Source organism: Ovis canadensis, chromosome 5 (genome assembly GCF_042477335.2).
Source record: "Ovis canadensis isolate MfBH-ARS-UI-01 breed Bighorn chromosome 5, ARS-UI_OviCan_v2, whole genome shotgun sequence".
Classification (NCBI taxonomy): Eukaryota; Metazoa; Chordata; class Mammalia; order Artiodactyla; family Bovidae; genus Ovis; species Ovis canadensis.
The window spans coordinates 16,027,514-16,053,566 of NC_091249.1; the positions used below are offsets into that span (position 1 = coordinate 16,027,514).

General features: G+C 49.6%; 2 protein-coding genes across 2 annotated transcripts in view; one reads left to right on the forward strand and one right to left on the reverse strand.

Moving 5' to 3' along the window:
- Positions 1–14,045, reverse strand: part of SQSTM1 (sequestosome 1) — an 86,599-nt gene extending 72,554 nt beyond the window's left edge. The window contains exon 1 of the mRNA XM_069590397.1: positions 13,784–14,045. The gene's annotated coding sequence lies outside the window, so the exon portion shown is untranslated. The remainder of the gene's footprint in view (positions 1–13,783) is intronic.
- On the forward strand, positions 13,463–25,325 carry MGAT4B (alpha-1,3-mannosyl-glycoprotein 4-beta-N-acetylglucosaminyltransferase B). The gene is made up of 15 exons (XM_069590399.1): positions 13,463–13,888; positions 19,842–20,027; positions 20,111–20,251; positions 20,331–20,464; positions 20,833–20,879; positions 21,167–21,280; positions 21,512–21,587; positions 21,707–21,821; positions 22,174–22,304; positions 22,459–22,566; positions 22,683–22,876; positions 24,306–24,384; positions 24,467–24,554; positions 24,640–24,752; positions 24,845–25,325. Exons 1-15 carry the CDS (start codon positions 13,792–13,794, stop codon positions 24,866–24,868), a joined length of 1,647 nt encoding a protein of 548 aa, XP_069446500.1. The 5' UTR covers positions 13,463–13,791; the 3' UTR covers positions 24,869–25,325.
- Positions 25,326–26,053: the final 728 nt, after the last annotated feature.

A 26,053-nucleotide genomic window follows, 5' to 3' on the forward strand; every position in this document is an offset into this window, starting at 1 on the left:
AAGAGGCTATCTTTGCCCTATTGTATATTCCTGCCCCCTTTGTAAAAAACAAAGTACCCATAGGGGTGTGGGTTTATCTCTGGGCTCTCTATCTTGTTCCATTGGTCTATATTTCTGTTTTTGCACCAGTACCATACTGTCATGATGACTATAGCTTTGTAGTATAGTCTGAAGTTAGGAAGGTTGATTCTTCAGCTCCATTTTTTTTTTTTAATTGGAGGCAAATTAATTTACAGTATTGTGGTGGTTTTGGCCATACATTGACATGAATCAGCCATGGGTGTACATATGTCCCCCCATCCTAAACCCCCCTCCCACCTCCCTCCCCACCCAATCTCTTGGGTTGTCCCAGAGAACCGGTTTTGAGTGCCCTGCTTCATGCATCGAACTTGCACTGGTCATCTATTTTACATATGATAATATACATGTTTCAATGCTATTCTCTAATCACCCCACCCTCGCCTTCTCCCACAGAGTCCAAAAGTCTGTTCTTTACATCTGTGTCTCTTTTCTCCAGCTCCATTCTTCTTTCTCAAGATTACTTTGGCTATTCGGGGTCTCTTGTGTTTCCATATAAACTGTGAAATTTTTCTTTCTAGTTCTTTGAAAAATGCCATTGGTAATTTGATAGTGATTGCAATGAATCTGTAGATTGCTTTTGGTAGTATAATCACAATGTTGATTCTTCCAACTCAGGAACATGGACTATCTCTCCATCTGTTTATGTCATCTTGATTTCTTTTATCAGTGTTTTATAGTTTTCTGCATACAGCTCTTTTGTCTCCTTAGGTAGGTTTATTTCTAGATATTTTATTCCTTTTGTTGCAATGGTAAATGGGATTGGTTCCTTAATTTCTTTTTCTGATTTTTCATTGTTAGTGTATAGGAACAAGTGATCTATGTATTCATTTTGTATCCTGTGACTTTACTAAATTCACTGATTAGCTCTAGTAATTTTCTGATAATGTCTTTAGGGTTTTCTATGTATAGTATCTTATCAGCAAACAGTGAGAGTTTTACTTCTTTTCTGTTAAGAAGTTTTACTTCTTTTCTTTTCTTTAATCTTGTTCTGGATTCCTTTTACTTCTTTTTCTTCTCTGATTGCCATAGTTAGGACTTGCGGAACTCTGTTGAGTAACAGTGGCAAGAGTGTGCACCCTTGTCTTGTTCCTGAACTTAGAAAGAATGCTTTCAGTTTTACACCAATGAGAATAATGTTTGCTGTAGGTTTACCATATATGGGCTTTATTATGTTGAGATTTTGGGTCATCATGGTTCCTTTTTGCCCATTTTTGAAGTTTTTATCATAAATGGGTACTGAATTTTGTCAAAATCTTTTTCTGCATCTATTGAAATTATCATGTGAGTTTTATCTTTCAATTTGTAATATGGTATATATCACATTGATTAATTTGCATATATGGAGGAATCCTTGCATCCCTGAGATAAACTGGACTTGACCATGGTGCATGATCTTTTTAATGTGTTGTTGAATTCTGTTTGCTAGAATTTTGTTAAGGATTTTTGCATCTATGTTCATCAGTGATACTGGCCTGTATTTTCTTTTTTTGTGCTGTCTTTAATCTGGTTTCAGGATCAGGGTGATTGTGGCCTCACAGAATGTGAGTTTGGAAGTGTTCCTTCCTCTGTAATGCTTTGAACGAGTTTAAGAATGATAGGCCTTAGCTCTTCTCTAAATATTTGATAGAATTCACCTGGGAAGCGATCTGGCCCTGTACTTTTGTTTTGGGGGAGATGTTTTATCACAGTTTTGATTTCTGTGCTTCTAACTGACTTGTTCATAATTTCTATTTCTTCCTGATTCAGTCTTTGAAGCTTGAACTTTTCTAAAAATCTGTCCATTTCTTCCAAGTTGTCCATTTTGTTGGCATACAGTTGCTTGTTACAGTCTCTTATATCTGTCATAACCTCTCCTTTTCACTTCTAATTTTATTGATTTGATTCTTCTCTTTTTTTCTTGATGAGTCTGGCTAATGGTCTGTCAATTTTGTCCATCTTCTTGAAGAACCAGCTTTTAGTTTTATTAATCCTTACTACTGTTTCATTCATTTCTTTTTCATTTATTTCTGCTCTGATCTTTACGATTTCTTTCCTTCTACTAACTTTGGGGAGGTTTTGATCTTCTTTTTCCAGTTGTTTTAGATGCAAAATTATGTGTTTTCTATCTGATGTTTTTCTTGAGATAAGATTATATTGCTATGAATTTCCCTCTTAGAACTGCTCTTGCTGCATCCCGTAGGTTTTGGGTCATCATGTTTCATCATTTGTTTCTAAGAATTTTTTTTATTTCCCTTTTTATTTCTTTAGTAACTTGTTCATTATTTAGAAATGTATTATTTAGCCTCCATGTTTTTGTTTTTTTACACTTTTTTCCCTGTAATTGATATCTAGTCTCATAGCATTGTGGTCAGAAAAGATGCTTGATACAATTTCAATTTTCTTAAATTTTCTGAGGCTTGACTTGTGACCCAAGATGTGGTCTATCCTGGAGAATGTTCCATGTGCATTTGAAAAGAAAGTGTATTCTTCAGCATTTGGATGGAATGTCCTGAAGATATTAATTATGTCCATCTGGTCTAGTGTGTCATTTAAGGCTTGTGTTTCTTTGTTAATTCTCTGTTTTGATGGTCTGTCCATTGGTGTGAGTGGGATGTTAAAGTCTCCTACTATTATTGTGTTACTGTCAGTTTCTCCTTTTATGTCTGTTAGTGTTTCTCTTATGTACTGAGATGCTCCTATGTTGGGTGCATAGATATTTACAATTGTTATGTCTTCTTCTTGGATTGACCCCTTGATCATTATGTAGTGTCCTTCCATCTCTTGAAATGGTCTTTATTTTAAAGTCTATTTTATCTGATGTGATTATTGCTACTCCCACTTTCTTTTGATTTCTATTTGCATGGAGTATCTTTTTTTTCATCTTCTCACTTTCAGTCTGTATGTGCCTCTAGGTCTAAACTGGGTTTCTTGTACACAGCAATGTATGTGGTTTCTTGTTTCTGTGTCCATTCAGCCAGTCTGCGTTTCTTGGCTTATGCATTTAATCCACTTACATTTAAAGTAATCATTGATATATATCTGACAACAATGTAGGAGACCAGGATTTGACCCCTAGGTTGGGAAGATCCCCAGGAGAAAGGAATGCCAATCCATTCCAGTATTCTTGCCTGGAGAATTCCATGGACAGAGGAGCCTGGTGGACTATAGTCCATGGGGTTACAAAGAATCAGACACGACTGAGTGACTAACACTTTCACTTTCCACTTACGTTCCTAGGAGGGCGAAGAGGAGCTACTCCACGTTCAAGGTCGGGGTGGGGGCGGCCGTGAGGAGATACCCCTCGTCCAAGGTACAAGAAACCAAAGTAAGACAGTAGGTGTTGCAAGGGGGCATCAGAGGGCAGACACACTGAAACCATAAACACAGAAAACTAGTCAATCTGATCACATGGACCACAGCCTTGTCTAACTCAATGAAACTAAGCCATGCCATGTGGGGCCACCCAAGACAGATGGGTCATGATGGAGAGGTCTGGCAGAATGTGGTCCACTGGAGAAGGGAATAGCAAACCACTTCAGTAGGATAGCCTTGAGAACCCCATGAACAGTATGAAAAGGCAAAATGATAGGATACAGAAAGAGGAACTCCCCAGGTCTGTAGGTGCCCAATATGCTACTGGAGATCAGTGGAGAAATAACTCCAGAAAGAATGAAGGGATGGAACCAAAGCAAAAACAATACCCAGTTGTGGATGGGACTGGTGATAGAAGCAAGATCCGATGCTGTAAAGAGCAATATTGCATAGGAACCTGGAATGTCAGGTCCATGAATCAAGGCAAATTGGAAGTGGTCAAACAGGAGATGGCAAGAGTGAATGCTGACATTCTAGGAATCAGAGAACTAAAATGGACTAGAATGGGTGAATTTAACTCAGATGACCATTATATCTATTACTGTGGGCAGGAATCCCTTAGAAGAAAAGGAGTAGCCATCATGGTCAACGAAAGAGTCTGAAATGCAGTACTTGGATGCGATCTCAAAAATGACAGAATGATCTCTGTTCGTTTCCAAGGCAAACCATTCAATATTACAGTAATCCAAGCCTATGCCCCAACCAGTAACGCTAAAGAAGCTGAAGTTGAATGGTTCTATGAAGACCTACAAGACCTTTCAGAACTAATACCCAAAAAAGATGTCCTTTTCATTATAGGGGACTGGAATGCAAAAGTAGGAAGTCAAGAAACACCTGGAGTAACAGGCAAATTTGGCTTTGGAGTACAGAATGAAGCAGGGCAAAGGCCAGAGTTTTGCCAAAAGAACACACTGGTCATAGCAAACACCCTCTTCCAACAACACAAGAGAAGACTCTACACATGAACATCATCAGATGGTCAACACCAGTATCAGATTGATTATATTCTTTGCAGCCAAAGATGGAGAAGCTCTATACAGTCAGCAAAAACAAGACTGGGAGCTGACTGTGGCTCAGATCATGAACTCCTTATTGCGAAATTCAGACTTAAATTGAAGAAAGTAGGGAAAACCACTAGACATTCAGGTATGATCTAAATCAAATCCCTTGTGATTATACAGTGGAAGTGAGAAATAGATTTAAGGGACTAGATCTGATAGATAGAGTGCCTGATGAACTATGGACGGAGGTTCATGACATTGTACAGGAGACAGGGATCAAGACCATCCCCATGGAAAAGAAATGCAAAAAAGCAAAATGGCTGTCTGAGGAGGCCTTACAAATAGCCGTGAAAAGAAGAGAAGCAAAAAGCAAAGGAGAAAAGGAAAGATATACCCATTTGAATGCAGAGTTCCAAAGAATAGCAAGGAGAGATAAGAAAGCCTTCCTCAGCACTCAATGCAAAGAAATAGAGAAAAACAACAGAACAGGAAAGACTAGAGATCTCTTCAAGAAAATTAGAGATACCAAGGGAATATTTCATGCAAAGATGGGCTCGATAAAGGACAGAAATGGTAATGGACCTAACAGAAGCAGAAGATATTAAAAAGAGGTGGCAAGAATACACAGAAGAACTGTACAAAAAAGATCTTCACGACCTAGATAATCATGATGGTGTGATCACTCACCTAGAGCCAGACATCCTGGAGTGTGAAGTCAAGTAGGCCTTAGAAAGCATCACTACGAACAAAGCTAGTGGAGGTGATGGAATTCCAGTTGAGCTATTTCAAATCCTGAAAGATGATGCTGTGAAAGTGCTGCACTCAATATGCCAGCAAATTTGGAAAACTCAGCAGTGGCCACAGGACTGGAAAAGGTCAGTTTTCATTCCAATCCCAAAGAAAGGCAATGCCAAAGAATACTCAAACTACCACACAATTGCACTCATCTCACATGCTAGTAAAGTAATGCTCAAAATTCTCCAAGCCAGGCTTCAGCAATACATGAACCGTGAACTTCCAGATGTTTAAGCTGGTTTTAGAAAAGGCAGAGGAACCAGAGATCAGATTGCCAACATCTGCTGGATCATCGAAAAAGCAAGAGAGTTCCAGAAAAACATCTATTTCTGCTTTATTGACTATGCCAAAGCCTTTGGCTGTGTGGATCACAATAAACTGTGGAAAATTCTGAAAGAGATGGGAATGCAGACCAGCTGACCTGCTTCTTGAGAAACCTATATGCAGGTCAGGAATTAACAGTTAGAACTGGTTCCAAATAGGAAAAGGAGTACGTCAAAGCTGTATATTGTCACCCTGCTTATCTAACTTATATGCAGAGTACATCACGAGAAACACTGGGCTGGAAGAAGCACAAGCTGGAATCAAGATTGCCGGGAGAAATATCCATAACCTCAGATATGCAGATGACACCACCCTTATGGCAGAAAGTGAAGAGGAACTAAAAAGCCTTGATCGATGAAAGTGAAAGAGGAGAGTGAGAAAGTTGGCTTAAAGCTCAACATTTAGAAAATGAAGATCATGGCATCTGGTCCCATCACTTCATGGGAAGTAGATGAGGAAACAGTGGAAGCAGTGTCATATTTTATTTTGGGGGGCTCCAAAATCACTTCAGATGGTGACTGCAGCCATGAAATTAAAAGATGCTTACTCCTTGGAAGGTAAGTTATGACCAACCTAGATAGCATCTTCAAAAGCAGAGACATTACTTTGCCAACAAAGGTCCATCTAGTCAAGGCTATGGTTTTTCCAGTGGTCATGTTTGGATGTGAGAGTTGGACTGTGAAGAAAGCTGAGTGCCAAAGAATTGATGCTTCTGAACTGTGGTGTTGGAGAAGACTCTTGAGAGTCCCTTGGACTGCAAGGAGATCCAACGAGTCCATCCTAAAGGAGCTCAGTCCTGGGTATTCATTGGAAGGACTGATGCTGAAGCTGAAACTCCAATACTTTGGTCACCTCATGCGAAGAGTTGACTCACTGTAAAAGACCCTGATGCTGGGAGGGACCAGGGGCAGGAGGAGAAGCGGATGACAGAGGATGAGATGGTTGGATGGCATCACCGACTCAATGGACATGCGTTTGAGTGAACTCCGGGAGTCGGTAATGGACAGGGAGGCCTAGCGTGCTGTGGTTCATGGGGTCGCAAAGAGTCGGACACAACTGAGCAACTGAACTGAACTGTCTTTGTAGGTCTTTTCCTTTTTTTGTGCTTCCTACCTATAGAAGTTCCTTTAACATTTGTTGTAAAGCTTGTTTGGTGGTGCTAAATTCTCTTAACTTTGCTTATCTAAAGCTTTTGATTTCAACATCTATTCTGAATGCAATCCTTGCCAGGTACAGTAATCTTGGTTGTAGATTTTTCCCTTTCAGTACTTTAAATGCATCCTGCCATTCCCTCCTGCCCTACAAAGTGTCTTCTGATTGTATGGGGTTTCATTTGTACGTTACTTGTTGCTTTTCCCTTGCTGCTGTTAATATTCTTTGTATTTAATCTTTGTTAGTTTGATTAGTATGTATCTCGGCATGTTTCTCCGTCGGTTTATCCTGTTTGGGACTCCCTGCACTTCTTGGACTTCATTGACTATTTCCTTTCCCACATAAGTGAAGTTTTTGACTATACTCTCTTCAAAAATTTTCTCAGACAGTTTCTTTTCTCTTCTTCTGGGACCCCTTTAAGTCAAATGTTGGTGTGTTTAATATTGTCCCAGAGGTCTATAAGACAGTCCTCAATTATTTTTCCTTTATTCTGCTCTTCAGCAGTTATTTCCGCAATTCTATCTTCCAGCTCACTTATCCGTTCTTCTGCCTCAGTTATTCCACTATTGATTCCTTTTACACTACTTTTCATTTCAGTGATTGTGTTGTTCATCTGTTTGTTTATTCTTTATTTCTTCTACGTCCTTGTTAAATGTGTTAATTGATTCTTGCATTTTCTCCATTCTATTTTCAAGGTTTTAGATCATTTTTGCTATTATTACTCTGAATACTTTTTCAAGTAGTTTGTCTATTTCCTCTTTATTTGGTCTTGTTAATTTCCACCTTGTTCCTTCATTTGTGCAATACTTCTGTCTTTTCATTTTTTTCCTAATTTACTGTGCTTGAGGTCTCCTTTTCCCAGGCTTTAGGGTCGTATTCCTTCTTCCTTTCGGCATCTGCCCTCAGTGGGTAAGGCTGGTCCAGCAGTTTGTGTCGACTTTGTGTTGGGAGGGACTTGTGTCTGCATTCTTGCTGGAGCAGGTGAGTTTCTTTTCCCTCTGCTGGGCAGGGTTGTGCTAGGTGATATGTTTTGGGGTGTCTATGGGAATCCTTTCTGTTGATGACTGAATTTGTGCTTTTATCTTGCTTGTTGTTTGGGTGCGGCATCTTGCGGTGGGTGCTGCCAGCAGTCGGGTGATATACAGGTGGAGTCGGGTGATATACACTTGTATACAGGTGGAGACCTTTGTTTGAGTTCTAACTAGTTCATACTTCCTGGGGTTAGGCGTTCTCTGGTAATACTGGATTCAGCACTTCCACTCCAAAGGCTCAGGCCCAACACTGGTCAGGGAGCCGAGACTCCACAAGTTGCTTGTTACGGCATTAAAGGGAATGAAAACAAACACACAAAAACTAAAAACAAAACAAGAAACAGAAGACAAATCCCATACGAACATAATAACAAAAACAATGGAACATGCACACACAAACAAAACCAAACAGTCCAAAGGAAAGAAAGTACAAGAAAGCGACCCGGCAAGTAAAGGAAACCAAAAGTGTTATTGACCACATAAAAACAAAACTAACTAAAAAAACTAACCACGAAAAAAACCAAAGCAGAGTGCCAACTGGGGGATAAAGTAAAAAAAATAAAACCAAACTAACAACTTGATGAAAAAAAGAAAGAAAAGGAAGAAAAAAAGAAAAGGAAGAAAAAAAAATGGAAAAGCAAAGTTAAACAGAAGTATGTAAAAATATTTATGTACATTAAAGAATAAGTACAGCAGGAAAAGGACAATAAGAAAAACATACAAAATAAAAAATTTAAAATAAAATTTTAAAAAGAAGAAAAAAGAAAACAAAAAAACCCATAGACCTGCAAAAGGCAAATGTAGAGGTAGAAGTATATAAAGGAAATAAAAAGTGTGATTAGAAAAAAAATTCTCAAAAGATTAAATAGAGTTAATAGTAATAATAAAATCAACAACCACAGTAACAGAGGGGGTAAAAAAAGGAAGTAAAAAAAAGTCCAGAACCAATCACAGAACCAATCAAAATATGACTAATAATAAATGTTTTTCTCAGACTTCAGCTGGCAGCGTCCTTTCCCTTGTTGTGAGTCACAGTCCACCTCCACTTCCCTAGGATACTCTTCAATACGGGGCTGGTCTCCGGACCTGCTGTGGGGACAGCTCAGACTCTAATCTGGTGCTACCCCTGTGTATTCTTGTCTCCAGTGTCCACAGTTGCCAGAGCTACTGTGTTTACTTTCATGGGAATTCTCACTGTCCTTTTATATATTCCATAGATACAGAGTCTGCCTAGTTGACCATGTGGATTCAATCTGTACAGCTGGTAGGAAGATTTTCCATCCTCTTCCTTAGTCACACTGCCCCTGGGGTTCAGTTGTGATATTACCTTCACCTTTGCATGCGGGTTGTCCACAGGAGTTTGCTCCAGAGGCTTCCCTGGGACTTGGGTGTGTCCCAGTGAGGACCTGATACAGAGATGATGCAGCTGATCGAGGATGACGGTGGTGCAGCTGCTTGGATCAGGGGGTTTGTCCCTTATTCTTTCCCCATTCAGAAATAACAAGTTTGGAGAAGGAAATGGCAACCAACTCCAGTATTCTTGCTTGGAAAAGCCCATGAACAGAGGAACCCTGTGGGCTACAGTCCATGGGGTCACAAAGAGTTGGACACAACTTAGCGACTGAACAACCACCACCTCAGATCATCAGGCATTAGATCCTGGAGGTTGGGTTTCCCTGCTATAGAGCACTGTTTTTGTGAAATCTCTGACTGCTTGCCTCTATCAAAATACTTAATAGGCATTACTATTTATAAAATAGGTAATCAGTAAGGACCTACCGTACAGCACAAGGAACTCTAAACTCAATACTCTAAAGGCCTATATGGGAAAAGAAAGTCTGAGAGTGGACACATGTATGTGTGTAACTGATTCACTTTGCTGCACATCAACTATATCCCAATAAAATTAATTTTAAAAAGAAGAAATAACAAACTCTAGGACAAAATATCGGAGAAGGCAATGGCAACCCACTCCAGTACTCTTGCCTGGAAAATCCCATGGACAGAGGAGCCTGGTGGGCTGCAGTCCATGGGGTTGCACAGAGTTGGACATGACTAAAGCAATCTAGCAGCAGCAGCAGCAGGACAAAATATATTTCCATTCCTCATACCTTCTTTTACTAAAAGCACACATCCTACTTTCCTTAAGCAACCATGACCTATCTTTTCCATTAGCGTTCCCTAATTGGACTATCCCACAACCTCTAGAAACATGCATCTTCCTAAAGCACAATTTCTTTCCTTAATGTGGTCTGTGGTAAAAGATATGTGTCTGAGGGCACTCAGGGCTGGTGCACTGGGTTGACCCTGAGGGATGAGATAGGGAAGGAGGTGGGAGGGGGATTCAGGAGGGGGGACACATGTACACCCATGGCTGATTCATGTCAGTGTATGGCAAAACCACTACAATATTGTGAAGTAATTAGCCTCCAATTAAAATAAATTAATTTTTTTTAATACGAAAAAAGATATGTGTCTGATATACTCAAACATCGTTAGTTTCCCCCTCATAAGAAGACAAAAGTAGCAAAGGAGTAAATTTGGATCAGCTTAGCAATTAGTGTTCCAAGATTTCACCTTATTTGAAATGGCTTGGATCCTCAATGAATTCCTATTAATTAACTCAATTTTGTTTCAAGTTATCAAAATGTGGAGAGACTATTTTAGATGAATGCGAAGAGTTGACTCATTGGAAAAGACTCTGATGCTGGGAGGGACTGGGGGCAGGAGGAGAAGGGGACGACCGAGGATGAGATGGCTGGATGGCATCACCGACTCGATGGACACGAGTCTGAGTGAACTCCGGGAGTTGGTGATGGACAGGGAGGCCTGGTGTGCTGCGATTCATGGAGTCGTAAAGAGTCGGACACGACTGAGTGACTGAACTGAATTGAACCCTAAGTACAATAAAAGTATTACATTTAATGTTCATGATTCTAAAGACAGGTCTGTATTAATTAAGCCCACAAGCTTAAAGCCAAGCTCTAATGCCAAATCAGAGAAGGCAATGGCACCCCACTCCAGTACTCTTGCCTGGAAAATCCCATGGACGGAGGAGCCTGGTAGACTGCAGTCCATGGGGTCACTAAGAGTTGAACACAACTGAGTGACTTCACTTTCACTTTTCACTTTCATGCACCGGAGAAGGAAATGGCAACCCGCTCCAGTGTTCTTGCCTGGAGAATCCCAGGGACGGTGGAGCCTGATGGGCTGCCGTCTATGGGGTGGCACAGAGTCAGACACGACTGAAGGGACTTAGCAGCAGCAGCAGCAGCAATACCAAATATTAATTTAATATTATCTCCCAGATCATATGAATCTGGAATGTATTCTGGTGAGTTTTATATTTCTGAGTATGTATATAAGTGCTCAGTTTCCTTTAAGCCAATTAAATACAGCTCATTTACAAGTTAATTTTTACATAAAGACAGACAAAATCAGAGATCTTTTAGTTTTCCTGCTTGAATTTTAAAAGGTCTCTTTTAATAGAAAAATACTTATTCAAAAAGATACATGCACCCCTATGTTCATTACAGCATTATTTACAACAGTCAAGATATGGAAGTAAACTAAGTGTGCATCCATGGATAAATGGATAAAGAGATGTTTATCTTCTCAGAAGATAAAAAAAGAGTGAAATCTTGCAATTTGTAACAACATGGATGGAACTTGAGGGTCTTAAATGAATAAGTAAGGAGAAAGACACATACTCTGTGATTTTAATCATGGGGAATAAAAACACAAACAACAAACAAATAATATAACAGCAACAAACTCAGATCTGTCGAGACAAATCAGTTTGTTAACTCAGCAGAGAACTGATCAGTGGTTACCAGAGGGCAAGGGACTGGGTGAGGGGGCAGCTATACGGTGATGGATGCTGACTAAACTTACAGTGGTGCTCACTCTGTAGTATAAACAGATGTTATTTTATGATGCTGCACACTTGCAGCTTACATCATCATGATCATCTTCACCATCATCATAAATAAAAAGAGGCATAATTCCCCAAAAATAAAAGGTCTCTTTTTCTTTTCCTCAGTCTGGGGGACTACTGATGGATCAGAAAGTTCCTGAGAGTCCAGGCAAAATAGTTACACGGCAGAGGCAGAGGAAGGGGAAATGCAAGTTCAATCTCCCCCCCAACCCTTTTTTTCTCTTTAGTACCTAAGTAATCCAAGGCTGGAGTCTCAGGCAATGTGGGCTGTGTTTGAATTTCAAGGCTTGGTGTTCCATCATGCCCACAATTTTAGCAGAGACTTGCAGGAACAGTTGGACAGACAAAACTACATAAGATGAAGATCTTTATTTAACATGTACCAGTGGCAGACCTTGACACAAACAAGTTTTCAGGATAATAGGAATGCGAGCGCAGATAAGCGCAGATATAAGGATCAAGGGAGAGGTACAGGGAGAAAGAGCAGAAAGACTGGGGGAAAAAAACCAGCAGGAAAATAAAGGCATCAATACTGGGAGAATAGGGCTTCCAGCCCCTACATGGTATGTTTCAACCTCACTCACTGTCCTAAACCTCCCATCAGGGAGAGCCCACCGGACCGAGGTTTGCACAGTGTTAGGCCAGCCTCTCCCACCTCTGCTTGTCACCTGTCAAGGTGAGCTGTTGCCAGCCACAGGCTGAGAGCAGCGATTAGCTGCAGGAGGTCCACTCTCTCAGAAGGATACAACAGAGGAGTAGAAAAGGAGAAAGAAGTAGAGAGATAACAAGAAGGGGAAAGAGACTAAGAGGAAGCGTTAAGCTTTGCCTGAATGAGGCCCCCAGGTGGGAAGAAGTGAGGTTTAGGTGATCACTTGTCACCAATGGTGGTCCCCTAGGAGCCCAGATCTTCTCCCGGGAAGCGGACAACTGTCCCAAGTTGGGTGCGAAAAATCTGCTACTGATCTGGGTTCTTGGCCTTCCTTAATCAACAGAAATTGACTAGAGGAGAGACAAGAAATTCAGGCAAGGCTTTACTGGGGTCCTTGCTGCCACAGCAGTGAGGGAGAGTAACCGGGTCCCTTGCTGGCTCCTGAGGGTGGGGATGGGGGTGGGGCAGCTGGTTCCTTAAATGGGGTGAAGGTAGGGTTGTGTCTAGGGGTTAGTCAGGAGGGGTGGCTTAGACGGTTTGCCCATGCTTCAGACCAAGTGCAAGGGGGCGTGCACAGTACCCTGTTTCTGCTCGTGGCTCTTCAGAAGCGGCAGTTGGGGGTTTCGGTCTTTTTGTATCTTGTTCATAATTTGCCCCAACTGCCCACTCACACAGTAACTTTTAGTCCCTTGTAGCGTCTTTGTATTTTGTTGCTGGATAAGAGCTTTGTGCAGGTGCAAACACCGCAGCTAAGGGCTCCAGATCCCGGCCTGTCTCACTTCTGCCTAAACCCCTCAGACCTGGGACAGGGCCTGAGGGTCGTCAGGTAACCCGACTGAGGTCCAAATATGGGTTGGGAAGTTCATAAGGAAAACGGTATTGAGAAGGGGTTGGAGGGCTGACGCACGCCGCCACCACAGCGGACCGCAGAGTCTGGCAGGCCCCTGCTTCGACCTACCTGAGGCCAGAGCCCAGGGCCCGCCACCCTCGACCCGCGAAGTCCAGGATGTTGAAGCCCGCCCGCGGGGCCCCGGCCGCGGCCGCGAGGCGCACCGGCGCGATCCCGGGCGTTCGGCCCCCACCCCGCCCCTCGCGCACCGGTGTCGGCAGCGGGTGATGCGGCCCCTTTAAGTCCCGGCCGCCCCGCCCTTCGCAGCCAACTCCGCGGCGGCCCAGGATCCAGGCCGGGCCGCGGCTCTCGCCGCCCAGCCTAAGCCAGCCCGGCCCGGCCCGGCCCGAGCGCCGAGCCTAGGCCGTCCGCTTCCCACAGCCTGGAGCAGCCGGCGGCGCGGCGCCCGGCCCGGCCCGCAGCCCGGCAGGCCGGCCCGCAGCTCCGCCCGGCCCCGGGCTCGCAGCCCCTCCCCGCCCCGGGGCCGGGGCCCCTGCAGCCTCCCGGTCCCGGCGCTCCGGCCCCGGCCCCCCGGGCCATGCGGCCTCGGCCCCGCCGGCGCCCACCGCGTACCTGAGGAGATGAGGCTCCGCAATGGCGCCTTCCTGACGCTGCTGCTCTTCTGCCTGTGCGCCTTCTTCTCGCTCTCCTGGTACGCGGCGCTCAGCGGCCAGAAAGGTGAGCCCCTCCCCGCCGGCGCGGCCCCGCTCCCCGCCCGCCCCGGGCGCCGGCCTGGGCCGCGGGGCTCGGGCGCCCGCCGCGGAAGGCGGCCGGAAGCCGGCGCCCGCGCCCCCTCCCCGCCCGGCCGGCGCGGGCGGACGCCCCTCCCGGCGCGCCCCCACTTGTTTGCTGCCGGAGTAACGACATTGCCCCCGGGCCGGGGCCGGGCCTCGAGCAGGGGGCCGGGCGGGCGCCCGGGCCTGGCCTCCGCGAGTTTTGCCCGCGCTGGGGCGGGTCGCCCCCTCTGGCGAGCGGGGGAGCTCGGAGTTCCCGGAGAGGGAAGGGAGGCGCAGGGGCAGAGGCGGCTCCGGCGGCTCCGGGCGCGCGGATGCCCCGTTCCGGAGAGCCGCGTCAAGTGGCAGGCGGTCGTGCAGGCGGCGCTGTCACGTCCCACCACCGCGCCGCCCCGGCCGGCTCCGCGTGCGGCCCCCGAGGGCCTCAGCAGCCCTCCTGCGGAACCTCTGGCCCCAGGACTCCTCCACGGGGAAGCCTTCCTCGGGCTGCCGGCCTGCGGGGTGCCGTGGGGGCCTCAGGAGCAGCCCACCTGGCGACCGCTTCACTTGCGTTATGTGGCCTCACGTGAAGTTTGCTCCAGCTGGCCAGTCCACCGCCGAGGCCCTCCGAGTCTGCTAGCACACTTCGGGCTGAGGGGGCAGACCCCAGCACTGGCTCCATGCTGGTTGGGATGGATGGGGTTGAGTGGAGCCTTAGCTGAGGGCACAAGGCTGAGCCTCCTCGCAGGCCTCTGTCGACCCAGCCTGCAGCACCAGAGGCAGCAGGAAAAGCTGCTTCCTTCCTGCCTCTAGCTTTCCCTGCAGGAGGCCTAGGCAGGATCGGGCTGAGGCTGCTGACCTCAGCCTCACTCCCACCTCCTGCTTCTCTGTCCCCAGCAGAGGCTGCAGGAGGGGCCTTTCTGACCCTCGAAGTCCCCGTGTCCCCACCTGGCTCCTGTCCGCCCAGCTCAGCCCAGCCCTGTTTGGGTGGAGGCTTGGGCTGTCCTTGGGGCACCAGGAGGCCTGGACGGAGAACCCTAGGACTTGGTCCGTAGAGGCCACGGCTGGCGCAGAGTTCTCTGTAGGTCTCTGTATGTGGAGTGTTCGACCCAGGGAAGGGCATGGCTGGGGCAGAGTTCTGTGCAGGTGAGGTGTGCCACCTAGGGGAGGACACTTTGGACCCTCGGGAGAGTGGCCAGGTAGGCAGACTGGCTTGGAGGCCAGGGTGGGGCCGTACCTCATGGGCTGGGGCACGTTTGTTCAGCTGTGAGTGAAGTAGTGAGCCCTTGCACCCTGCGCTGGGCGAGGCCACAGTTCCCAGGTGCCTCTTGCAGCAGCTGCGTGCTCTCAGCTGGATGGCAGGAATTGCAGTGTCAGACCCCTACCTGTGCCAGGACACCAGACTGTGAGTCTGACTAGCCACAGTGTCCAGGAGCATGGGAGTGAGGGGGATGCCCACAGCTCCATTTAGGCCTGCTCTCCCTGGGGGCTTCCCAGGCGGCCCTGGTGGTAAAGAACCTGCCTGCCAATGCAGGAGGCTTAAGAGAAGTGGGTTCAATCCCTGGGTCGGGAAGATCTCTTGGCGTGGCAACCCACTCCAGTATTCTTGCCTGGAGAATCCCATGGACGGAGGAGCCTGGCAGACTACAGCCCATGGGGTTGCGAAGAGTCGGACACACCTGAAGCTTCTTAGCAGCAGCAGTAGCAGCTCCCTAAGGGAAGCATCCAGGAGCCTGGTCAAAGAAGTGGGGTTCAGATGCAGAGTCCTTGTCCCTGGGGCCTGAAAGCCCAGAAGCCTGTGACATGTGACAAGAGGGTCACCTGGGCCTTCCCTACTGAGGGCTGCTACTCTTTTGGGGGGCCCAGTAGGATCTGGTCTTTAAAGTCCTGAAGAGAAGCCTGAGTCTGGGCTCTTATATGAACCTTTCTCATTTTTACACTGAGGTGACTGTATTCAGCCTGTAGGGAAGCCAGACTAAATCGGAGACCAGACTGGACCTTGGCTTCCAGTTTGCAGTGAATACGGGACTCAGGAGAGGGCTGGCCCCAGCAGGGATGCTTAGAGGAAAAGCAGAGGAACCCAGATCTGTAGGGAAGGGAAGAGGTGGGCAGGGAGCCAGAGAGAAAGGAAAGTAGGAGCAGGTGGCATCCTGGAAGCCAAGGGCCAGGAAGGACACATAGGCCTTGCCAAGACCCGGGCTGCAGGTTTCAGGCTCACTTTCACATCCAGCCTTGACAAAATTTGTGCATCAGCTCCACTAATGCTCCAGTTATAGCCCTGCGAAAGGTCCCCAGGGAAGACAGCAGACTCTCCAGGGGGTTAGCCTGAGCCACACAGCTCTCCCCGTGTCTAGGCTCTCGCCTCTCTTAGACTTCAGCAGTGATGGATGTCTTGACCCCTGGGAGAGTGGATGCAAATCCTGGAGAGGAGGTGGACACCTGCCCCCTTCTCCATGCTTCTGCCCCACTGCAGGTTAACAACAGACCTTCACTGGGCCTGGCACCTGCATGTGCCTCTCCGAGCCTATTTTTCCATCTCTCAGTACAGGGCACAAGGTCTGTGCCCCAGCTTCAACCTTGAAATCTGTTTCTTTAATGAAGAGGGACCCAAAGGGAAGCTTGTGGTCTGTGGCCTCAGATATCTTGATTATTTTGCCTTCTGGTAGAGGGAGGCGCAGGAAAGTCTCCAGTAGTGTGACCACAGCTGCCCCCAGGACTTGGAAAGAGGAAAGCTTCTAGCAAGAGGACCAGGGTAGGGAGCAGGCTGTGCCCAGGCCTCAGTGGTCAGGTGATTCGGGTCAGCAGGGCCCACCTCTGGGCCCACCTAGGACAGGCTGGACAGAGCACAGCCTACTTAAAAATCAGAGAAGGCCATGTTTAGGGGGAGCAGGGGAAGCAGGCAGAGAGTGTGAGGCCTCCTTACACTCCCTCCACCTCACAGAGGGCCCCGCTGCAGGGGGCTTCCTTGGGTATAGCCAGTAGCATTGGGGTGGGCATCAGGGACAGTAGGTAGGTAGGTGGAGACTGCAAGAGGAAGGCCACCTACCTGCTTAGGCAGCTCTGAACCATGTCCTACTGTGCCTCAGCACTCCCCACTTACACTTCCTTTTTTTTTTTGGGTAGAAACAAAAAGACTTTTTTTTTTTTTTTTAGTTTTACTTTTTTATTTTTTAAATTTTAAAATCTTTAATTCTTACATGCATTCCCAAACATGAACCCCCCTCCCACCTCCCTCCCCAGAACATCTTTCTGGGTCATCCCCATGCACCAGCCCCAAGCATGCTGCATCCTGCGTTAGACATGGACTGGCGATTCAATTCACATGATAGTATACATGTTAGAATGTCATTCTCCCAAATCATCCCACCCTCTCCCTCTCCCTCTGAGTCCAAAGGTCCGTTATACACATCTGTGTCTCTTTCCTTGTCTTGCATACAGGGTCGTCATTGCCATCTTCCTAAATTCCCTATATATGTGTTAGTATACTGTATTGGTGTTTTTCTTTCTGGCTTACTTCACTCTGTATAATCGGCTCCAGTTTCATCCATCTCATCAGAACTGATTCAAATGAACTCTTTTTTACGGCTGAGTAATACTCCATTGTGTATATGTACCACAGCTTTCTTATCCATTCATCTGCTGATGGACATCTAGGTTGTTTCCATGTCCTGGCTATTATAAACAGTGCTGCAATGAACATTGGGGTACATGTGTCTCTTTCAATTCTGGTTTCCTCGGTGTGTATGCCCAGCAGTGGGATTGCTGGGTCATAAGGTAGTTCTATTTGCAATTTTTTAAGGAATCTCCACACTGTTCTCCATAGTGGCTGTACTAGTTTGCATTCCCACCAACAGTGTAGGAGGGTTCCCTTTTCTCCACACCCTCTCCAGCATTTATTGCTTGCAGATTTTTGGATCGCAGCCATTCTGACTGGTGTGAAGTGGTACCTCATTGTGGTTTTGATTTGCATTTCTCTAATAATGAGTGATGTTGAGCATCTTTTCATGTGTTTGTTAGCCATCCGTATGTCTTCTTTGGAGAAATGTCTATTTAGTTCTTTGGCCCATTTTTTGATTGGGTCGTTTATTTTTCTGGAGTTGAGCTGCAGAAGTTGCTTGTATATTTTTGAGATTAGTTGTTTGTCAGTTGCTTCATTTGCTACTTCCTGTTGGCCGCTGGGCGGGGGAGTGATGGGGGTGGCCAGCTCCCTGTTTAAAAGGTCAGGTTTCTGGGGTAACCTGGCTTTGGAACGCAGAGCAGAGCCTCAAAGATCTGGTAACCTGACTCCTAACTCCCTCCCCAGTAGGGCTGTCCTGAGCACAGAAGCCTGGCCTTTGGCTCCAGGGGCAGTGTGTGGGGAGGGAGCCTGGGGCAAGCTTCTGACTTTGGAGTGCCTTATCAAGGACCTGCTTAGCTCCCCTGCTCTCCCCCTACTCAGGCCTCTCTGTCCTTCCTAGGGGCTGCTCCTTTCTCTTTTTCCAGAACTTAGCACTTAGGCCTCTGCCCTAGCTACAGGAGCGGGTATCCTGGGATGACCAAATTTTGCCTTGGTCATGACCTTTGGAGTATCTGGTTGTGGCAAAGTGACACCATCCCGGGGCATTCTGGGGGTTGTGATCCCCCTGAGGGATCAAGGAATATAAGAGCTGCCTGAGGATGAGAGGGGAGAAATCTGGAAGGCTTCCGAGACCTGGTGATTTTTGCACCGAGGCCTTGAAGGCTCCATGGGCTTTCTTTAGGCCCAGAAGAGAAAAGGGAATCCCAGGCAGATGAAACAAGCATGTGTGAAAGCATAGATGTCAGACAAGGAAAAGGCAGTGTGTGTGATAGCAAACAAAGAGGGCAAAAGCCAGATTCGAAGAGGCCTTGAGAGGAACAGCCTGGCAGGACCGGGCTGCCTCAGCAGCAGCAGCAGATAGCACTGTTGTTTTTGTCTCATTCTTGATTGCTCGGCCCTGCCAGGCCAGTGGAGCCAGGTGCTTGGCACCCTGGGGCTCCCTGTCCACTGTCAGGCAGCCCCACCTCTGTGCTGCTTCAGGCCCATGTCCACCTCGGAGCCTGCAGATGGGACCCCGCTGGAGGTTCTGATACAGGTCTCTCTGGGTGGCATGGTACAGGCCTGGGACAGCTCTTCAGAAAAGCAGGCCTCAGGGCATTCAGAGCTTGGGTTCCCTCTCTGCTGTTAATTGCTGAGGGACCTGTGAGCACTGGGGGCTGTAACTGCAGCAATCTCCCCACCCCCCTACTGTGTGCAATTATGAATCCAGAGCTGGTGTCTAGTGTAGAATGTCCGCCATGGGGACAGTGATGAATGTGTGTCTGGGGCTCAGTCCTACTTGCAGGATAGGAGGGGATGTTCAGGGAGGTTTCCTGTCCCCAGGGAGCCTTGGGGACGGGGCTGCCTGTGATCTCTGTGAAGCAGGGTGGGAAGCAAGGTGCAGAGGCTGAAAGAAGGAACAGGGGAAGGCTGGCCTCAACATCAGAACTGCTTGAGGAAGGCGGGTCTTGGATGGGCCCTTGGATGTCCTACCTCCTGAAGGAGGAGATGCTGCAAGGAGAAGCAGGAAGGGGCTGTGAGAGCTACTGGGAGGAGAGCATTCAGTCCTGGCCTTTTCCACCTCCAGCTTAGTTTGACCACCTGGGCCTGGAAGTGATCCTGCAGCCTTCCCACTCGAGACATCTCCTCAGTGGAGAAAATAAAGGGAGAGCCCTGGAGAGGACTCATTCCCCCTTTGGAGGCTTTTCTTCCACAGGTGTGAGTGTCACTGTGACTTCAGAGTGACTTTTACATAAGCCCATGTGACTCACATGTAGCAGGCATGAGAACAGATGTGAACAGATGTGTGTGCTGACACACTCATGGGGCAGCAGGTCAGCTCTAGGCTGCCCCCTGGTGACAGCGTGCGTACCACCCACAGGTGATGTGGTGGATGTCTACCAGCGGGAGTTCCTGGCCCTGCGGGACCGCTTGCATGCAGCCGAGCAGGAGAGCCTCAAGCGCTCCAAGGAGCTCAACCTGGTGCTGGATGAGATCAAGAGGGCCATGTCCGAGAGACAGGCGCTTCGAGATGGAGACAGCAATCGTACCTGGGGCCGCCTACCTGGTGAGGCGGGGGAGCGGGCCGGTGGGGGCGCCAAGCTGGTGGGTAAGCTCCTCGTCTGACCTGCCCCTTCCCGACCCACCCAGAGGACCCGCGCCTGAAGCCCTGGAACGTTTCGCACAAGCACGTGCTGCACCTTCCCACGGTCTTCCACCACCTGCCGCACCTGCTGGCCAAGGAAAGCAGCCTGCAGCCGGCCGTGCGCGTGGGCCAGGGCCGCACCGGAGGTAGGGGCCCCGGAGAGGCCGAAGGCGGGCGGCGGGGCGGTCCCCCGCGTGCCCAGGCCGACCCTCCGCATCCCCGCAGTGTCGGTGGTGATGGGCATCCCTAGCGTGCGGCGTGAGGTGCACTCCTACCTGACCGACACGCTGCACTCGCTCATCTCGGAGCTGAGCCCGCAGGAGAAGGAGGACTCGGTCATCGTGGTGCTGATTGCCGAGGCGAGTGGGCAGGGCCAGGCCGGGGTGCTCAGTGCGGGGCAGAGAGGAGTGGGGAGGGGAAAACAGCAGGGTTTCGGAGGAAGAGGCTCACAAGTTCAGTTGGTTTCATTCAGAAACTTGCCAAGGTAAAAAGTTAAAAGAGACAGTTTACCTTCTCCTCCTAGGGATGTGAAGTTACATAGACCGCCCCCACCTCTTGGCCCCAGGTATCTAGAAGGGCTTTCTCTGAGGCACCTATGGTCCCTAGGCCCAGCCTTACTTAGCCTTTAGGATGGTGGGAGAAAGAGCCGTGTCCTTCCCCCAGCCTTTTCTTCCAGGCCATTTGGGGTGACAGCCTGACTCAGGGAGGGCACTTGGTCTTCCCACAGACTGACCCACAGTATACCTCGCTGGTGACAGAGAATATCAAGGCCTTGTGAGTACTGGCGGCCCAGCAAGGCTGGTGAAGGGAGGACTCTGTGAGGCGCTGGGCAGCAGGAGCCTTCCGTCTGTGGGAAAGGGTGCTTCCCTTCTTGGCTGTGGGGGTGGGTGTGTAGAGATGACCCAACCCCTCTGAAGCCTCTGTGTGTCAGCAGGATGGGTGTGGTACTGGGGGAGGTCTGCCTGGTGGGCTTTAGGTAAAGGATGGGGTCTAGTTAGTTCAGTTCTGCCCCTGCTCTGGTCCCTGGAGGCTGCACACTCACTGGGCCTTCCTGTCCCCAGGTTCCCTACGGAGATCCATTCTGGGCTCCTGGAAGTCATCTCCCCTTCTCCCCACTTCTACCCTGACTTCTCCCGCCTCCGAGAGTCCTTTGGAGACCCCAAGGAGAGAGTCAGGTACTAGTCCTACCCCTCTCCCTCTGCCCCCAGCAGCCTGTCCCCCTGTGCTAAGGAACCTAGCTTCTGGGTGTCTTGAGTCCCGAGTCCTTTTCTGCACTGCCTCCATTGTTCCATTTGAGGACCCCTGCATGGGGGCAGGGGGCCTGCTACCCACTCAGTGGCCTGTGTGGTGGCCACACTGGAGGTGGAGGGGTCTGAGCTCTTGAGGCCCCTTCCCCTGGTCCACAGGTGGAGGACCAAACAGAACCTTGATTACTGCTTCCTCATGATGTATGCCCAGTCCAAAGGCATCTACTACGTGCAGGTGAGCACTGATTCCCTGCTCCGGCCCCCTTTCCCCCTGTACGGGCCTGGGTGGCGAGCCCTGCCCTCCCTGTGCCCGTCCTGAGTCCTGGCCCCTTCTGCCTACCTACCACTGTGCAGCTGGAAGACGACATCATAGCCAAGCCCAACTACCTGAGCACCATGAAGAACTTTGCACTCCAGCAGCCCTCGGAGGACTGGATGATCCTGGAGTTCTCCCAGCTGGGTTTCATTGGTGTGCCAGCCCCCTCCCTGCCCAACTGGCCTGACCAGAATCTCTCTCCAGCCCACTTCTGCCTCTGTCATCAGCTCTCAGCCCCCTGCCCTGTTCCCAAGCCCAGGTCAGGCTCTGAGCCTTTCCTCGAGTGCCCGCTGTAGCCCCTCCTGACCTATATTCCTGCCTGCCCCTCTGCATCAAGATGTTTGGGCTCACCAGCCCATCTGCCCTCTTCTTACCCACACCTGCCTGCAGCCAGCCAGAGGTTTTGCTATAGGACCCTCCCCAGAGTCCCCCAGAGGGATTAAGAGGATGTAGGTCACGGCAGCGCTGCCTTCTCAGCACCCTTTCCCCCTGCTCCTACTCTCAGGGAAGATGTTCAAGTCTCTGGACCTGAGCGTCATTGTGGAGTTCATCCTTATGTTCTACCGGGACAAGCCCATCGACTGGCTCCTGGACCACATTCTTTGGGTGAAGGTCTGCAACCCTGAGAAGGATGCGGTGAGCAGGGCCTGCGCAGAGGCGGGCGGGGCGGTGGAACAAGCAGCCTCCTTCAGGGACTGTGTTGGTGATCGTGTGCCCGACAGGAGAAGACTGTGTTGCTGGCTGGAGGAGTTTCTGTCTTCAGCCCCAGTGTGTCACCCTCCCTCCACAGAAGCACTGCGACCGGCAGAAGGCCAACCTGCGGATCCGCTTCAAGCCTTCCCTCTTCCAGCACGTGGGCACCCACTCCTCACTGGCGGGCAAGATCCAGAAACTGAAGGTGGGCAGTGCCGCACTGGAGCTGGTCGAGCATAGCAGAGCCCGGGCCGAGCTCGGGCGAGGAGGCGGCAGGGCAGCCCAGGGCCCACCCGAGCACCTCTGTCCCTCCGCCACTAGGACAAGGACTTTGGGAAGCACGCGCTGCGGATGGAGCACGTGAACCCACCAGCAGAGGTGAGCACGAGCCTCAAGACGTACCAGCACTTCACCCTGGAGAAGGCCTATTTGCACGAGGATTTCTTCTGGGCCTTCACGCCCTCTGCAGGGGACTTCATCCGCTTCCGCTTCTTCCAGCCGCTGCGACTGGAGCGGTCAGTACCAGCGCCCACAGACCCACTTTGGGGGAGGGGGAGGGTGGCTACCGCAGTTCAAGCCTCACCACAAATTTCTGACCTTACAGATTCCCCTCTGTGACCCCCCCCAGCAGATTATTTAATGTTGTTAGGTTTTCTTATCTGAAAAGTATAGCTCAGAACAGTAGCTACAGAATTCCCCGGTGGAAAGACTCAGGCTTTCACTGCTGTGGAACCGGGTTCAGGCCCTGATTGGCGAAATGAGATCCATAAGCTGCGTATGGTGAGGACAAAAAAGAAGCAACAGTAGCTACTTCATAAAGGCAAGTCCAGCATCGCCCACAGGAGCTTGGTGACATTGCCCGTCACCCTCGGCCTTATGAGTAAGTTGCTTTGTACAGTCCAATGACTGCTTTGGGTGGTGCCCAACTTGGCCGAGTACCACAGGGCCCACTGAAAGGTTGTTGCTGAGCCATGAAAGACTCCGGGATTCTTGGCCTCCAGAGGAGAGGAATTCAGTCTGGGGCCAGAGACAAGGCTTGATCGCTCAGAGCTTTTGTGTGATAAAGTTTTATTAAAATATAAGAGAGATAGAGAAAGCTTCTGACATAGACATCAGAAGAGGGCAGAAAGAGTTGCCCCCCTGCTAGCTTTTAGCAGTATGTTTTATGCCTATCAGCAGGTTGCTAATTAGAGAAAGGAGATGTCTCAAAACTCAGAGTGGCACCAGGCCCCTCACCCACAACATGCATTTTGAGGTAACATTGGCATCACGTGAGTCATCCCAGGCCATAAAACGACTGACATGAATCATGAAGAAAGGCAGGTTTCCAAGTAAATATGTATCTTCATTAACATAGATTAGGAGAACAATGTATGAGTAAAATATACCAGTTTGTTGAGCCCTTATTGGTTCTGAGTCTTAGGCAGAATCATCTAGGGTAAATACACAGTCTAGGTAAATACATAGTAAATACATAGTCTAGGGTAAATACATAGTTCATTAACATAGCTTAAGAAAACCACTTCCATAAGAAAAACATTGGTTAGCTCAAGGTTTGAGAAAAGTTAGGTTCAGGTGGAACCAGGTGTCATCATGCCAACACAGAATTTTACCTCCTTTTAATTTTGTATAGAGAAGGAAAAAAGAGTCTGACACTTGCCTGTTTCCTCCATTTGGAGAACTCTGGTCTTCCTGTTCCCCTCTCACCACCGATTGCAGTCCTGGCCCGGGCCTGGCCTCTTCTCTGCTGGGCATCATCCCTCGGCAGTGCCCCACCGACTGCAGTCCTAGCCCAGGCCTGGCCTTTTCTCTGCTGGGTGTCGTGCCTAGGCAGTGCCCCACCGCTGCAGTCCTAGCCCAGGCCTGGCCTCTTCTCTGCTGGGCGTCATGCATAGGCAGTCCCCCCCCCCCCCCGCAGCAGCTCACAGGCCTGTCTGGCCGCAGGTTCTTCTTCCGCAGTGGCAACATCGAGCACCCAGAGGACAAGCTGTTCAACACGTCTGTGGAGGTGTTGCCCTTTGATGTGAGTGTGGTGGGGGGTGGGTGTGCGCTGAGGCCTGCCCCTCCCACAGCCACCGGCTTCAGCCCCTTGATTTTGCCCCCAGAACCCCCAGTCAGACAAGGAGGCCCTGCAGGAGGGCCATTCGGTCACTCTGCAGTACCCTCGGAGCCCTGATGGCTACCTCCAGATAGGTGAGTGAGGGGCCACCGAGCGGAGGTGGGGGCGAGGCGAGGCTCGATGAGAGGCTCTGGGCCTCTCACTGCTGCACTCCCCCAGGCTCCTTCTACAAGGGCGTGGCACAGGGTGAAGTGGACCCTGCTTTCGGCCCCCTGGAAGCACTGCGCCTCTCCATCCAGACAGACTCACCTGTGTGGGTGATTCTGAGCGAGGTGACATGGGCCAGGGGATGGGGAGCTGTACCCAGCAGCTAAACCCCAGCGTTCCCTGAAACCCCAGCTGATACTGAGCCTGGTTCTTCCAGATTTTCCTGAAAAAGGCTGACTAAGCTGAGACTTATGAAGGTGCATTTTAGCTGGTCCTGAAGCCCGGGAGACCTGAGATGTCGCCGCCGCCCCTGGAGGGCCAGGCACGGCCGCCCCAGCCCGGGGTTCTGCCTGGGACCGCGCTCCGCCGGCCTGGGGTGGCCGCTGGCCCGGAGGCCCCAGGAACTGGTGCTGCCCCGCCCGCCGGCCGCGGGGAAGAGGCAGGCGGCGCCTACACTGTGCCTGAGGCCGGCCGCGCCGCCCGGAGCCGCTCCCTCCTGGCCCCGTTGGGCCAGGCCGTTTTAGAAGAGCTTTTTCCTGGGCACCCACTGTCTCTGGCGCGAACACTGGAATGCATATACTACTTTATGTGCTGTGTTTTTTATTCTTGGATACATTTGATTTTTTCACGTTAAGTCCACATATACTTCTATGAGAGCGTTCCTTGTAATAAAGGGTTAATGACGTGTTCGCCTCTAATCCGGCTATATCATCAGGCGCCCCTGCCTTTGCCGAGTGGCCCAGCACGACCTAGCCTCCATTTCCTGGGAGTGGCGGCTTGGTAACTAGGTAACTGATGGAGCTAGTGTGGAATCTGCCCCCCACCGCCCGCTTCCAAGACGACCTTCCTCAGAGCCCTCCCCCTAGCACCCATCATAGCTGTGGAAGTGCCTGCAGCTGCCTCTCAAAGGCACGCCCCCGTCTCCTCTCCCCGCATTCATGGGTCTCGCCCTGCTTTGACCCCCGTTTCCAAGGCGCGGCTTCATGGGTCTCTGACCCATCTTAGGGTCTCAGCCGGCTCAGGGCCTTTGCTGTTACCTGGTTCCTCTCCTCTCCATTCTCACCTAAAAGCCACCTCTTAGGGACTATTCCTGGTGCGCATTCCTTCCAGATCTGGGCCCCAAGACACCCAGACGTCTACCGAAGAGCACCTGTGCGTGTGTGCTAAGCCGCTTCAGTCGTGTCCGAGTTTTTGCAACCCATGGACTGTGGCCCGCCAGGCTCCTCTGTCCTTGGGATTCTCCAGGCAAGAATTTTGGAGCACGCCAATCAACCAGATTGATTCCGTTCGTCGTCTTTCCCAGCTCTACCGGCTGCAGCAGGTTGCCCGCAACACCTGTGCTCAGTCGCGCCCGACTCTGGTGACCCCGTCCCACCACGCTCCTCTGTCCATGGGATTTTCCAGGCAAGAATAGTGGAGTGGATTG

Excerpts from the sequence above, each read along its gene's own strand:
- MGAT4B (XM_069590399.1), top strand. The coding sequence starts at position 13,792 with ATGAGGCTCCGCAATGGCGCCTTCCTGACGCTGCTGCTCTTCTGCCTG. Across the intron at positions 20,465-20,832 it reads TCGTGGTGCTGATTGCCGAG|ACTGACCCACAGTATACCTC; the intron begins GCGAGTGGGCAG and ends GTCTTCCCACAG. Across the intron at positions 21,588-21,706 it reads AAGGCATCTACTACGTGCAG|CTGGAAGACGACATCATAGC; the intron begins GTGAGCACTGAT and ends ACCACTGTGCAG.